Source organism: Halichoeres trimaculatus, unplaced genomic scaffold (genome assembly GCF_033239565.1).
Source record: "Halichoeres trimaculatus isolate MK-OKI-2021-1 unplaced genomic scaffold, fHalTri1.1 fHalTri1_scaffold_10, whole genome shotgun sequence".
In the NCBI taxonomy this organism is placed as follows: domain Eukaryota; kingdom Metazoa; phylum Chordata; class Actinopteri; order Labriformes; family Labridae; genus Halichoeres; species Halichoeres trimaculatus.
In genome coordinates, this window is record NW_027437187.1 from 15,810,162 (window position 1) to 15,825,525 (window position 15,364).

Sequence of the window (15,364 nt, forward strand, 5' to 3'; positions counted from 1 at the left end):
TTAGATTTCAGTATTTGTGCCAAACAGAGACACTGCAGAACTTCTCTTTTATATTTCAGCCCTGCTACATGTGTGCAACAGGATAATAATTCATCAAAGGAGGAGAGGGGATTTTATTTATTCATTTATTTTTTGTTTGCTTTGTGTTTTATGCTTGTTTTGAAGATTTCACAAGCAAAGAGAATTAATTGGTCTTTGTGAAGCTTGTGAGGAATGTGATCAACAGATGTCTTTTTGTTATTCACCAGAGAAAGTCTAAGAAAAGGCTTTCCCTGTATAGCCTTCTGTGTGTACAGAGGCACACACACACACACACACACACACACACACACACACACACACACACACACACACACACACACACACACACACACACACACACACACACACACACACAGAGTCTGAATGTGCATAGTCCTCCCTCTAGAGGATAGAAATGATGCTGACCACTCTCTTAATTATGAAGCATTTCTCCCATCAGGCCTTGCTCCTGACATGCCATTAATCACACATGCTCTCTCCTCCTCCCTGCTATCGATTGCTGTAATTATGACTCAGCTCTGTATTTGTTTTTTTTCCAACTTTTTCACTTCTCAGCTTTTGTTCCTGCTCTCTTCCTGTTCCCCTTTTGTTTACTCTTATTTGCATGTCTTCTTATGACCACAATTTTGTTTTTGTTTTAATGTATTGATGATGACTGCTTGACAATCAATATGACACCGTTTTTCCCTCCAGCGACTACCACCAGACGTATTCACCATGAGATGCTCTGTCTCTATGTTTCAGACGAGTCTAACCTGAAGATGAACAGCGTCGACCACATCCCTCAGACCTTGGCCAGTCACATCCGTCTCCCAGAGGAGTCTCCGCCTCAGGGTCTGGAGGGAGGAAGCGTCACGCAGCACGGAGCGGATATGCTGAAGCCAGACCCCAGGGACACCTTTTACAGCAGTAAATCTGCCACTCATCATTTCATGCTGCCCTCTATTTCTGTCCTCATCCGCTTTTTTCAGGCCTGTCATTTTCGCTGACTGACTGATTGACGGTCTGACTCACAGCCTCTTTGGGTTGTCATTTTAGCAGTATTCAGACTGTCATTTCATCTTGGCAGCCGTTCTCCTTTTTTTGTATTTGCCTCTGCCCCGATCATCTCCCAGCTTCTTTACTTTTGTTGCAAACAGAAAGATATTTCTTCTTACCTTTTTCTCTCCTTTTTGTTTTCCAAAGCTCCGATGGTAGACCCCTCCCGACTGGAAAACGTTCTGCCTGCCTGTCTCTACTCTCCAACCTATGTAGTCAAAGATTTTCCAATTGCCAGATACCAGGGCCTGCAATTTGTAAGTCACCTCTTCATCACCTTCCCTCTGGAACTTAAAAAAGAAACCTGCCACAGCGGTGTTTTTTTTCCATCAGTATGTGTTACAGAGTTTCTACTCATATGAGACGTTGGGGTCATCAGAAGTGCATTCAATTACGGCAGGAGGCTTAGACTCTCTTTTAAGTATCCCTCTGCAGAGTCAGCGTTATATGAAGTTTCACTGGACAGAGAACACAAGAACTGAGAAGCTAAATATGTGTGACTTTAAGCATCTCATCCTTTGAATTAAAACACATCAGTGAGGCAGCTGGATTGTAATGTTGAGTGCTGCTGCCCCCTCTAGGACAACAAATGCAAAGCCAAGAAGCTGGAATTAGGAGCAGGGAAATTGGGTGAACTGTTTTATTTTGGCAGGATTCCCTGAGGTAGAAAAAAAACGACTCTTTGGAAGAAAGTTGATCTTATTTGAAAAATGACGTTGATTTTATCATTAAGCCTCTTTGAGGAGTTTTTGGCTGGTTAGGAAACAGACTGGTATTCATTATGAGACCTCTTTACCAGCTACGAAAGCAAAGCAGACCATCAGGGAGAAGTCTGAGTATCTTTTCATGAAGCCTAAAAAAGATGCTGCTACTGCTCCTGATGGGTAGGTGTCCAACAGATATATCAACAGGAGACTGCAAAAGCAGATCAACACAATTTTAAAAACTGTGGGGAAATACTTTCAGTGTGTATCAGTTTTGGGACCTGCAGTGGACAAAGATGTAGACTGAGACTTTGAGATGTATCAGTCATAACATTTCTGATAGTCTTGTCAGCTTTTTGGAGTCATAAAGAGGCAACACAATATTATTCTGTTTAATCCGTCACAACCAGTTTCAAACATCTCACGGTGGCTTTAGATTGTTTTCTCAAAGTATCCAACAGAGATTTAACTTCTTCATCCATTTTTTTTCAGAGAGGGAATTGACTTTTCCATTTCTTTCAGGTCTACCTATCCTTTGTTTACCCCAATGACTTCACCCGTCTCACACACATGGAGCGAGAAAACAAGTGTTTCTACAGAGAGTCCCCTATCTACCTGGAAAAGTAAGTACATTATTGGTTGTATCTTCTAAAACATTTTAGGAGCATTTTCTTCTGTCTGGGGGATTTCAGTGAGTACAATGATAATGTTGTGAACTTCAAAGTGTCCTGAGATTTAAGTGCTGGAAGTCATGCTATTCCTTCCTCGAAATATTAATAGTCTGACTCACAAAGGGATTGCACAGCTTTTGCACCAGCTAAACCTGTTTAAAAAAAGGGAAAAGAAAGCTTGAAAGCTTGAAATTCTCAAAACACACTCGAAGAGTTTAAAGCTTCACAAACTGCACTGCAGAGTGGATAGTGTATAGGTGCATCAGTGATGTGTGCATTAGTTGCAGTGAGCCATTATGCATTCATTTGAAGCAAAATATGCTCCTTGTTATGCCAACAAGCTTCAGTGAAAACACCTCCTAATTCACAAATTCTGGGTGACAGCCCTGAGCTGTTCAAGAGAGAAGTAGAGAGAAATTTGTGCCGGTTTGCAGACGTCTAAAAGCATCGTCAAGCTTGGTCTTTACAATCATTAAGACAACATTTCCAACTCTGGATAACTGAGTATTAAAGTATCTGTGACCTCAACTGAGAACTTTTTAAAGTCTTTTAGTTCTGTTTGGGGTTAATTAGGGCAATGGTCTAAACCTTTGATCAGTCGATGAACATCCTGTTTGAGTTTGAATGCAGTTTTTGGTAAAATTACCTACTCTATTCTTTTTTTTTTTTTTCTGTATTTTTATTATTTTGTAACAGTTTTAAAAGTTATACAACAGACAACTTAAGAAAGACAGGGGTCATCATGAGTAAATTAAAGATTTTTTCTTTCCATAATACCATATCATGCCGTAAAAGAAGGAAGCAAGCGCTTAATAACAAACATTATACACATATATGTTAATACATACACATACTCACTCACACACATGCATTTGTATGTATCATACACATTTCACTTACATACACATGTACTCACATATGCACATGCATACACACACACATGATCACATACATACAGTGGGGAAAATAAGTATTGAATGCATCAACTTTTTTTCTCACTACATTTATCTTCAAAGCTGCAATTTAAATGAAATTTCTACCAGCCAGTGGTATTAACTCAAATAATCCACACATGAAAAGAAATCACAATGTTATGGTCCATAAATAATGATAATGTGGAATTTAGTATGATAACACAGGAAAAAAAGTATTGAACACACCATGGAAAGGCTGAATACTTTGGAAAGGAAATGCTCCATTCCACCTGAAATCTGTCAGTAATTATTACTTGAACTTCCAATTAGTGCAAACCAACATCAGCTGGGCTAGAGCAAATTGATGGTCCTATCATAACATTCACAACCTGATTGTTGCTCAGCATCAGAATGGAACTGGTTACAGACTTATATCAAAGCACCTGAATATTCCAGTCAGCACCGTTGGGGCCATTATTCGCAAGTGGAAGAAGCACCACCTTACCATCAACAGGCCACGCAAGATCCTTGCAAGATTTCTGACCAGGGAGTCAGAAAGATAGTCAGAAGAATACTCAACCAGCCAAGGACCACCCTGAAAGTGCTCCAGAAAGACTTGGAGGCAGCAGGTACAATTGTTACAGAGAAAACAATGGGCAATGCACTCCACTGCCATGGCCTCTATGGACGCTCAGCCCGCAAGACTCCATTCCTCCAGAAAAGGCAGGTTGAAGGTGGTTTAAAGTTTGCTAAACAGCATCTTGACAAGCCTGTAGAATACTGGGAGAATGTTGTCTGGTCAGATGAGACCAAAATTGAACTTTTCGGCTGTCAGACTACATAACGTGTTTGAAGGAGAAATGGCACTGCACATCACCCAAAAAACACTAAACCAACAGTGAAGTTTGGAGGTGGGAGCATCATGGCATGGAGTTGTTTCTCATCTCATGGTGTTGGCAAACTTCATATAATTGGCGGAGCAATGAATGGAGCCATGTATGGGGAAATTCTTGGTATGAATCTGCTGCCATCCACCAGGATGATGAAGATGAGACGTAAATGGACCTTCCAGCAGGACAACAACAATCTGTTAGAATGGTCTAGTCAATCACCTGACTTAAATCCAATTAAACATTTGTGGAAAGAACTAAAGAAAAGGGTTCACCAGAGGGCACCAAAGAATATTCAAGATTTAAAGACAATCCGTGCAGAGGAATGGGCCAAAATCACACCTGAGCAGTGTGGGCGATTAGTTAAAACATACAAGAAGCGTCTGGAAGCTGTCATTGCAAACAAAGGCTTCTCCACTAAGTATTAGATGAGTCTCACTTAGTGTGTTCAATACTTTTTTTCCTGTGTTATCATGCTTAGTTTCACATAATCATTATTTATGGACCTGAACGTTGTGATTTCTTTACATGTGTGGATTATTTGAGTCAATACAAATGTCTGGTAGAAATTTTGTTTGAATTGCATCTTTGGAAATAAATGTGAGGAGGAAAAAGTTGACGCGTTCAATACTTATTTTCCCCACTGTATATCTTAAGAGAGAAAAGCAAAACACATGCATATACAAACAAAAAGAGAATAGGGGACTTGTGCTATGTGATGGTGCAAATGTTTAGTTCTTTAGTATCCAAGAATAGTTTTAAAATCCTCAAGGGGTCCTATCAGTCCAGTGTTTATATAGTGGGAAGAAAGATGGTTGTTTGCTACAATGTAGTCTGTTTTTCTTTTTGCATTTTGAAGTTCTATTTACAACAGCTTGCAATCCACCAGTACATGAATTATTTTGATTTTTCCCCATGACTTCAGATTTTGTTCAGTGTACAATTTTACACCATTGAAACGTCCATCAAAGCAGAGATGCTTACAGCCTAGCTTAGCCGCAATATAAAATAAGACTGAGGCAAACTGCACAAGGCTGCAGAGCTTTATTTTGGGTTTTCATGCTTGAATTTCATTTGTGCAGTTTGTTTGTAATGTAGACCCTAAGACGGAGCACTTAGCACGGCCAAATGATGCCTGCAATCTGCAATACTCCACTCTTCAAGAAATGTCTGTTGATGTGTGTCTTTATGTGCTAAATGTGTGCTGTGATTCTTGTTATATTTACCAGGTTTGGTTTCTACAAATACATGAAGATGGATGAAGAAGAGGAGGATAGATCATTCTTCTTCCCCAACCCAGAAGGTAACCATTCCCAATCCAACATACACTTGTGCATAAATGGAAAGTGCCACACACATACAATCTCTTATGTTTCTCATTGTTCCAGATTTCCTAGAAGAAGAGGAGGCAGTAGATGCAGAGGATGAGGCAGAGATTGTTGGCACACAGCCCCCCAAAAAGCCCTCAAATCCCAGTCAGATCAGTCACACCTCCAGCCCCTCCCATCAGCTCTCAAAACCTGCATTCACACCAGCTGGCAGAGAAGGAGAAGAAGAGGAGGAGGACCCTGATGAAGAGGAGGAGGGAGCAGCCAAGAGTATCATAAGCCGCAGAGAAAAGAGACACTTTCTTCGCAGAGATGGCAGGGATCCGGACAGAGACTGGGCAAGGGATCATATGAGAGGAAATCTGAGAGAGGACACCGTGAGGGGACTGGAGGAAGAGACAGAACCCAAGGAGCTGCAGCCTGACATGGACAGTTTAGTCAGGGGTCGCTCCTTGTCTTGGATCCGCACTGGTCCTGCAGAGCTGGGTCCTGGCAAGAAAGCAGCAGCAGTAGGAGGAGGAGAGAAGGGAGCTGAAACACCGCCAAAACTGACTAAATCTTCCCTCCTTTTCCCCCAAAAGTCCTCCCTCTCTGCCCTTGCCAGCCGAGCCAAGCAGATCCTCAGCAACTCCGCCCACAGGGACAACCTCCAAGTTAACAACAAGCTCTCTGGAAACAAGAAGGAGAAGAAGGAGGAGAACAAGATCTATATCACTAGACCTCGACCTGCTAAGGAGCGGGAGAAGGACAGGGAAAGGGAGCAGCGGCGAGAGAGGAGGGAGGAGCGGGCATCCCGACATCCCAGAGAGGTGTTCCCAGGAGTTTTCCTGTACCAGACTGGGAAGACCACAAAGCTGGTCAACCTAGGTGCCAAAGGACATGTGGCAGGGAGTAAAAGTCTTGTTAGTGCCCCTCAGCTCTGGCCCAATCCCCCCACAAAGGAAGGTAAGACCCCCCCTCACAACAGCAGCATCAACATGCAGACTGACAGTGTGCAGAAGTCCAAACATCCAGAGAAAAGCAGGAGAAAAGGACTGCATCAGGATTTAAAAACTACTGATCTACCCAAGAAAGGAGACCCACTAAGCCCACTAACCCATCATCAAGATACCTCTCCAGTCAGCCCACTGGAGTTAAACTCCACAGACAACACACTCCAAGGCCAAACACGGGTCACCTCTTACCTCAGGACCTCAGAAATCACAGAGTCCCAGCAGCAGCCAGACCCCAACCTGGTAGATCTGGAGCAGGATACAAACCGCTCTAATCCAGACCCAGACCCAGACCCAGAACCAGAACCAGAGGAAGGTGAGATGTCAGACTACAGCTATGAGGAGGTGGAGGCTCGACCAGGCTGGGCGGAGGAGAGCATCAACTGGCAGAGGACCTTCTCTGTAAACCCGATGGACTTTGAGCTGTTGCGGTCCGACTGGAACGACCTGCGTTGCAACGTGTCAGGAAACCTGCAGCTGGCGGAAAGCGAGGTGGTGGATGTGCTGGCACAGTACATGGAGAAGCTCAACGACAAGAATGGCGGGTAAGGAGAAACAAGAAGCAGTAAAATAATGAGAGGTGAAGAAAAGACTTATGTTTCCCTGCAACCTTGTAAATTCAAATTATGGTTTCCTCTGCTAACTATTATGTAAAGCAAGAAGTAATTTTCTGTGTGAACACTCTGGTCATGCCCTGGTGCTTTGACTTAATGTTAGCAGTCTGCTAACGCTCTGATTACTGCTTTCCACAGCACTGCTTACAAACCTTGACTTCTTTCTCTTTTTTTCTTAAAGCAGCATGGCCATTAACTTTTTTCTTTGCATACATTTTCCTCCACATTACACCAAGCTCACTGCACATCCACACAGATAATAAGCAGCTACACTTTTTAATGTAGTCTGCTTACAGTCAGAAACAATTATTCCAGTGGTGAGGATAATTAAAGGTGCCCTTTCTGTTTAGTTCACTTTTCATAGAACATTACTTCCGCTCTCACCTTTCTTTCCCTCTGTGCCCCAGGATCTACACCCTACTGCGAATTGTCAACGTTGAGAAGCGGCGTGACTCAGCCAGAGGAAACCGTTACCTCGTGGAGCTGGAGCTGATGGAGAGAGGCCGCAGTGTGGTGCGACTATCAGAATACATTTACCTGCTGCTCCACCGTGGCAGGCAGGGAGAGGAGAGTTTAGAGAATACAGACTCTGCCCCAGCCTCTGCGCCAGCCTCGGTCCCATCCGCTGCCACATCCACCCTCACCACGCCAGCAGCACCCCCTCCCTCTTCCAGGTCCCCTGCCAAGCTTGGAGCGACCCCCTGGAGCACCACCTATGCAAAGCCACTGCTATGCCAGCCGGTCATGCTGCAGTGGAGGAGGGATGTGATGGTGCATTTTGTTGTGCCAGGTTGGTAAAAAAATAGAAAAGCTGTTCAAATTCTGAAACATGTGACTCGACATCTTTCTGCAAAACATGTTTTAAAACTACAGTATAATATATATTATAATTTGAATAGGTAAATGTGTTTTTGTCCTTATTTCCTCAAATTGTCAGAAGACATGTATTATTCAATATCATGTGTTATATAATTCTGAAATATACTTTGGTGTGATTTTATACGAAGGGCCAGGTTCATATAAGCTTTTTGCTTCTTCCTGTCCCCTCAAACATTTGATGGTATGTTCTTTTTTAGTTGTTTTCATGGTTATAAGAGTCAGATTATTGTATCACTGTTGCTCTCTTGGCAACAAATTGTGAACACTTTATTTTATCTCTTTGTCATTTGCAAATATTTAGAGAAATCAAATCAAATCAAATCAAAAAACTTACAAATCTGTCCACAACCTACTTTTCACTCCAAAAACAGATTGAGTTTTGAATATTCAAACCTTAAAAATAACCTGTATCCAACCTAGGAAATCTACAAGTACACTGCAAAAAACTGAAATCTTATCAAGTGTTTTTGTCTTTTTTTAAGTAGAAATTGTCTTATTATACTCGATATGAGCCACTTTCAACTGATCAACCCAGAAAAATGTCTTGTTTCAAGTTATCAGAGTACAAAAATGAGGTTTGAATCGCTTGTAACCAGTAAAAAGATCTGCCAATGGAACAAGAAAAAATTGCTGGAAAATTTCCTTGAGACTAGAATAATGTCTTAATACAAGTAACTTTTCTCTTGTTCTATTGGCAGATTTTTTTACTGGTTACGAGCAATTCAGACCTCATTTTTGTCCTTAAATAACTTTAAGCAAGAAATTTTTCTGGATTGGTCATGTGAATTTGGCTCATGTTGAGTCTAAAAAGGAATTTTCTACTGAAAATAAGACAAAAACACTTGATAAGATTTCAGTTTTTGCAGTGTACTCATTGTATTACACACATTTCGAAATTACATTTTATGTGCATGTTACATAAAAGAGAAGTAAAGAATGATGCTGTCTTGACATTTTTTCTTCTTTGCTATAATTTTTTGTAAACCTTTGTTTCTGCTCTCTCGCAGTGAAAAACCAGGCTCGCTGGGTACAGCAGTTTATCTCTGACATGGAGAACCTCCATCGCCACACAAAGGACGACAACTTCAGCATCATCATCGTCGACTTTGAGAGCGAAGACATGGACGTGGAGCAGGCCCTTCGAGACAGCAGCGTGCCGAGGTGTGTCTTTGTCAAGGCCTGTCACACTCATAAGAGTTTAAGAGTATCCTAAAGACTTCTAAGTGACCTGCTCTTGTGTTTGTTTCAACAGATATGAATATCTGAGGAGAGAGGGGAACTTTGAGCGCTCAGCAGGACTGCAGATTGGAGTGGACACTATCGAGGTTAGAGAAACAAACAATATGTGAGCTGGCAGTCAGGAAAAAAGCCACTCACACTGACCACATGACCTTTCCTGGCTGATGGACAGGCAGAGAACACTCATGCATAATGAATATTTCACATCCAGGCCGGTCTGTCACTGGCTGCAGATTTCGCCCTTATCTCTGAGCCTCCTCCTGTTTCCCTTCGTCCTCTCCTACAGAGTCCAGCTCTGGGCAATGGGGAATCGCGCAGACAGTTGCTGCATTGCCTCTGTCATGTGTACGCCATAGCTGTCACATCTATCCCCTCTCACAGGTTATTTGTGTGTGTACCCTTACATCCACACTCTTTTTGTCTCTCATACATACACAAAGTTACTCACACACACAGAAACATACACACACCCACAGGGGGCGTGAAGCAGCTGGAAATTTGGACAGACGTTGATCCCTGAGTTGAGTGTCAGGGCTGCCACGGTGGGATGATGGGACTGTCACTCATGTCTGGATGACCGGCAGGCTTTGGAAGTGGAGACAGAGCCCAGTCTTCTCCACTTTCCTTTATCACTACAAACAGATCCTCCATAAAACATTTCAGACCCTGTTCTCAGGGATCTGAATCTTTGTGTGGAAAATGCTGGAGTTTCTATTTGCTGTACAGTTGTTGTCTGATATTGACCAATCACAAGTCATCAGGCGTTTTGATATGCAAGAAAAACACTTAAAAAGCAAAAACATCTTTGCTACTGACATCCTGGCTCTTATGTTTGTACTTAAAGAAACAAACAACAAATAATTCTGTAAATATTAATCATGTCAACCTGAATGTGAAATTGTTTTAGTGTGGTGCCATGCTAATTAGCGATTAGGCTACCCTTTCATGAATGCATTAGAAATGATTGATCTGACCTTCACCCGAAACATATGCCTCTGAAAAGGTCTTTTCTCCTTCTCTTGAGAAATGAATTGATAAAGCTAACATTTTCTTTTACAAATCTGCGTCATAATGTTGTCATGTCTACAAAACTTAAACCCTAAAGTTAAAAATAAACCACAAGGACATACTTAGATGTTTCTTTCAGGTTAACACTGCTGAAGCCTCCTGTGTGACAAAGTATTCACAAAAATGCACAAACAGTCACTGTTACAGGCATGTAATAGACTTAAAAGTCTTTCAAATCTTCAAAGTGAACATAAAATCACTTCTAAAGTTGGTTATAAGGCTGTGAACAATGCAGTAATGTAAACAATAAGTCTTGGCATGAAGCAGGTCAGCGCTAACAGTTTGCTACATCAGGATGCCCACAAAGTTCAGTGTCACTCATAGATTTTTCTCACCATACAATGGGCTGATGGGTTCCAGGACTGTTCTTTTTCTCATCATATATCCCATACTGGTTGTTTGTCAGCATCCTTCCACAGCCTGCTCACGCAGAGAGTCATTCAACAGACTTTCCTTTTACTCAAGCATGGGAAATTCTTGTGATTATTTACATGGAGTGCTCATGTTCATGTGGATTTGTTTGTGTTTCCCCTTACAGGATAGTCACAGCATTGTGTTTCTGTGCGATTTGCACATCCACTTCCCGCTCAACATATTGGAAAGCATCAGGAAACACTGTGTGGAAGGCCGACTTGCTTTTGCTCCTATTGTCATGAGACTCGGCTGCGGCAGTTCGCCACTGGAGCCTGATGGTGAGAACCAAAAACAACACATCCAGGCAGACACTCGAACAATGACTAATTTATTTACATAATTTTCAGGCTTTTAGTCTGGCTCATCACTCAAACTCATTCACCAGTAACAGACAGACCAGTAAATTCCTAATACGGGTTTTCAGTTTACATGTATAATGAACACATTTGCATCTAAAGCACCTTTGAGGCATCAAAATTAGATTTAATATGATCACTGTTGATGCATTGTCCTGCAATGAGGCTGACGTTTGCTCCCTTCCTGTTCTCTCTGCAGGTTATTGGGAAGTAAACGGCTTTGGCCTGTTTGGGATCTACAAGTCTGATTTTGATAAGATTGGAGGGATGAACACAGAGGAATTCAAAGACCGCTGGGGGGGAGAGGATTGGGAGCTGCTGGACAGGTAACCTGGCAACAAACCATTGCAATTATTTTGCAGTGAACACAAGCAAAAGGTTACACAGATCATTTTAGAGGTGTTATGACCCTTTCTGAAGGAGCGGATGAACATATACATCGTATTTGTTGACATTTACTGTTTTGATGCAACATTTGTCAGTGTTTACCTCAAGTATAAGGAATGTATCTTTTTTGTAAAAGCAATGAATGTTGATAACCTGAGCTTGTGCACAACAAAAATAATATTGAGAGTATAAACTGCAGTGAGAAACAGCTCACAAGCTTCCTACAGTTTTCTGCATACAGGGTCAGATCTGTTGTGTAATCTAGCTAATTTTGAGAAAGATCAACCTAAGCACTTCTTTAAATTTAAGTGGACGCCTACTGGATTTTTTCAGCATGTTACTTTGCCATCAAAAAGCCTGTTTGACTTTGCTTTCTGCTTTCTGATGGAAAATTTGAGTTGAAGATATTCTCACACAGCAAAAAAATGAAATTTTATCAAGTATTTTTGGCTGATTTTAAGTAAAAAATGTTTAGTCATACTTTATATGAGCCACATGTGACTGATCAGTCCAGAAAAATGTCATGTTTCAAGTTATTTAAAGACAAAAAGGTCTGAAGTGCTTGTAACAAGTGAAAAAAGAATCTGCCAATGCAAGAAAAATTTGCTCAAAAATTGGCTTGAAACTAACTTTTCACCTGTTCCATCGGCAGATTTTTTTTTTAACTTGTTACAAGTAATTCAGACCTCATTTTCGTCTTAAAATAACTTGAAACAAGACTTTTTGGGGGGCTGATTAGGTGAATGTGGCTCATACTAAGTCTAAAAAGACATTTCAGTTTTTTGCAGTGAAGTCTGTAAGAATTAACTAAATCAGATGGCAGACCTGGCCCCATCTGCAGAAAACTTGCATGCTGTTTCTCCCCGCATTTTTTGTAATATTGTGGATAGTGCAACTCATCAAGTGCTTTCTCTTTCCAGGGTACTTCAGAATGGTTTGGAGGTAGAAAGGCTACGTTTAAGAAACTTCTTCCACTACTATCACTCCAAACGAGGCATGTGGAATGCACAGAACAAAAAAACTCCCAAAGGATAGCCTCCCCTGCTGGTTGGAGGAATCTGAACCCTCCTGCAGATCCACTGTGTGTGAGAGAGACCTGTAGGAGCTCACTCACTGCCTGAACTCTGCCTTCTTTTGAAACCGACTCCATTTAGGGGTGCCTCTGTTTTGACACTGGCAACTTTTATACGCTTCTCTGAGGAAACAGAGTCCAGTTCTGAGGAGCTGTTTAGGCAGATGAACCTGAGTCATCATTTTGCCTCACTGACTGAACTACTGTTCAGAGAGAAGAGAGTTATTTTTGTTCTCCTTCTCTCTGTCCTTTTCTGGTGCAATGTTTTCAGACAGACTGGAAAGCAGCTGTTCCTCATTTTTTGGAGTGTGTGAGTGTTTGTGTGTGTGTTTGCGCGAATGCGTGGGTATGTAAATATATATATAAGTGTAGGTGGGTGTGTTGCTGCTTACATGTGCTTACGATGATGGGAAGCACCTTTTTTTCTAACAAGGAGATGTGAAGACAACCTAAGATCTTTTTTTTTTCTAACACGATCTTACATGGGAGCCTGATAGAATGTGTGTCAACATGTTATTCAGATAGATTCAGACATGGTGATGTAGCTCAAGTAGAGAAAAGCTGTATTTGGTATAAAGTATTTCTTAATATATCAGTTACTACCTGTTGGATATAATTAAGCAGTGTGACCAGGTGCTGAAGCTCTCCTAATGCCTGATATTACCAAACATTTTTTGGATCAGAAAAGTCTTTTCCAAACAAATACTGGTTCATACAAATATTTTTCACTTCTACCTTTTTTGGTCTTTTTCTCCCCCTCTCTTTTTTTTCTTTAACTCATGTCTGCCTTTATCTTTTTTAATCTATTTCAAATATTGAACACAACCCGGCTGCTTATATTATACTAGTTTTACGTTCTACAACCATATTAATGCTACCTGTCTTTAATGAATTGATGAATTTGGTTTGTATTAACTGAAGCATTTCTGCTGTTGGTTATTTAAAATGGGTTTTTATTTGACATGACTGAATTTGGGTGCACTGACATTTGGGGTGCTGTTTTCTGTTCTAAAACACTGAATTTGTGAACTGTTTACACGTTTTGACTGAACTGACAGTATACTCTTTACTCCTCCAGATCTTTAACCTCATCACAAATAGGAACAAGAAACTGGAAAAGCAGGGCAAAACAGCTTTCTGCATTTGTTTTAATGTTGACAGGATTATTGTTTTAGCTGAGTTTTGAATTTAAAATATTTTATTTGAGGGGTTAGAAATCGTTCTCTGGTGTATGAAATCTTTGAAGAAAGGGGACACTCAACTGTTGATGACAATGACCCTCCTCTTTTAAGATTATAGAAATCTACAGTAGAACAGTGACCTGTCCCTGTGACAGACACTATACGGCAAGGCATGGCTGTTTCACAAATGTGTGCCTTTATCAGGGTTTGGCTGCAGGCAGTTTTTAACTCCTCTAATGACAGAAGAGCATGGGTACAACATAAATACAGCAAATTTATTTATTGGGGCTATGATATCGTTATAAAATTCACAAGCACTGTAACTGGGGGAATATGGTTCTCTTCAATGCTAACAGATATGTCATTGTGTTTATTATCTTAAATTAAAGCTGGAGTGGTCTTAGCAGGCCATTTGCCTCTCTGATTGATAAGCAGAGATGGTACTAATGACTACTGAGTGAGACCAGGAGGTGTGATGGAGACTCAATGGCAGCTGCAGTCCAGCAGGGCCCCACCTCCTCCCATTAGTCCGGCTGGAGGCTGGGCTCCTAATGCCTCTGTTTATGCAAGAAGGTACTTATATTGATGCAGGATGGCTGGAGGCCTTTAAAGTTGGACATACACAGGATATATAAAAGAGAGTTAATAATCTGCAATTGACTATATGATTGTCAGATTGTCCTCCAAGACCCTTTCTTTGCCTCAATAGGAAAAAGGTCTTTATTGTACAACATTAAACACTGACATGGGATTATTTAAAGAAAGGAAACACATTAAACATAAGGCTATATATACGTAAGAGACATAAAAGTGAAAAATAGGAATATACATTCCAAGGTAATTTCTGTGAAATTGTTTTGTAGAGAAAAGGTTTTAAGAATGTATCGTACTTTTATTTTGATTTGTTGTTTTTTTGCAAATAAAAATTTATGCTTACATCCATATCATTTTGTAAACTTGTTGAATTGACTTTTGCTTTGATAGTGGAGAGATTAAAAATAAAAGTCATTTTTATGACTCTCCCCTATTTGGCCACTTGGTGGAGCTCCACACATACCTTCATACTAACTGTGGCAGTACAGTTGTCGAATGGCTTCTCACACGTTGAAATAACTAAAAGAAACAAAGAGATAAAAAGGGGTGGAGTAGAGGTATATGTTTCGGGATGATTAAAAATAAACTTCTAAGTGAACAGATTTGAACAAACATTATTCAGTTTCAGTTGCTCTTTACAAATAGTTCAGCCGTTGTGATCATCCCTGGGCACATGGCCCTTTTTAATAATATCTGTTTTCTATTTTAAAAATTAACTTCTTGAAGTTTTGATTTGTTTCTATTGCCCCTTTTATTCCAGCTATAACTGAGAGGTAAAAATGATATCTGCTCACCCCCAACTGTTTTCATTTTCTCAGGCTGACAACACAGATACTCTATTAAAGTTAAATTAGATGTTACTTTTTTGTGTTTTTGACCAATGCAGAGAGGAAGGAAAATATTGTGAAACTACAAATTTAACTCCAACAGAGCTGGCATGCTGTTGGGAACATATTTAATCATTTGCAGAGTGTTGTGTTT

At 40.7% G+C, this 15,364-nt stretch overlaps 1 protein-coding gene across 1 annotated transcript in view; it reads left to right on the forward strand.

Moving 5' to 3' along the window:
• b4galnt4a (beta-1,4-N-acetyl-galactosaminyl transferase 4a) overlaps positions 1 to 14,667 on the forward strand; it is a 209,132-nt gene extending 194,465 nt beyond the window's left edge. Inside the window, exons 10-20 of the mRNA XM_074677975.1 lie at positions 787 to 951; positions 1,228 to 1,337; positions 2,307 to 2,407; positions 5,489 to 5,562; positions 5,648 to 7,124; positions 7,601 to 7,983; positions 9,080 to 9,233; positions 9,325 to 9,397; positions 10,918 to 11,071; positions 11,349 to 11,475; positions 12,457 to 14,667. Of these exons, the coding sequence (XP_074534076.1) occupies positions 787 to 951; positions 1,228 to 1,337; positions 2,307 to 2,407; positions 5,489 to 5,562; positions 5,648 to 7,124; positions 7,601 to 7,983; positions 9,080 to 9,233; positions 9,325 to 9,397; positions 10,918 to 11,071; positions 11,349 to 11,475; positions 12,457 to 12,571 (2,933 nt within the window). The 3' untranslated portion in view covers positions 12,572 to 14,667. The remainder of the gene's footprint in view (positions 1 to 786; positions 952 to 1,227; positions 1,338 to 2,306; positions 2,408 to 5,488; positions 5,563 to 5,647; positions 7,125 to 7,600; positions 7,984 to 9,079; positions 9,234 to 9,324; positions 9,398 to 10,917; positions 11,072 to 11,348; positions 11,476 to 12,456) is intronic.
• The last annotated feature ends 697 nt before the right edge of the window (positions 14,668 to 15,364 follow it).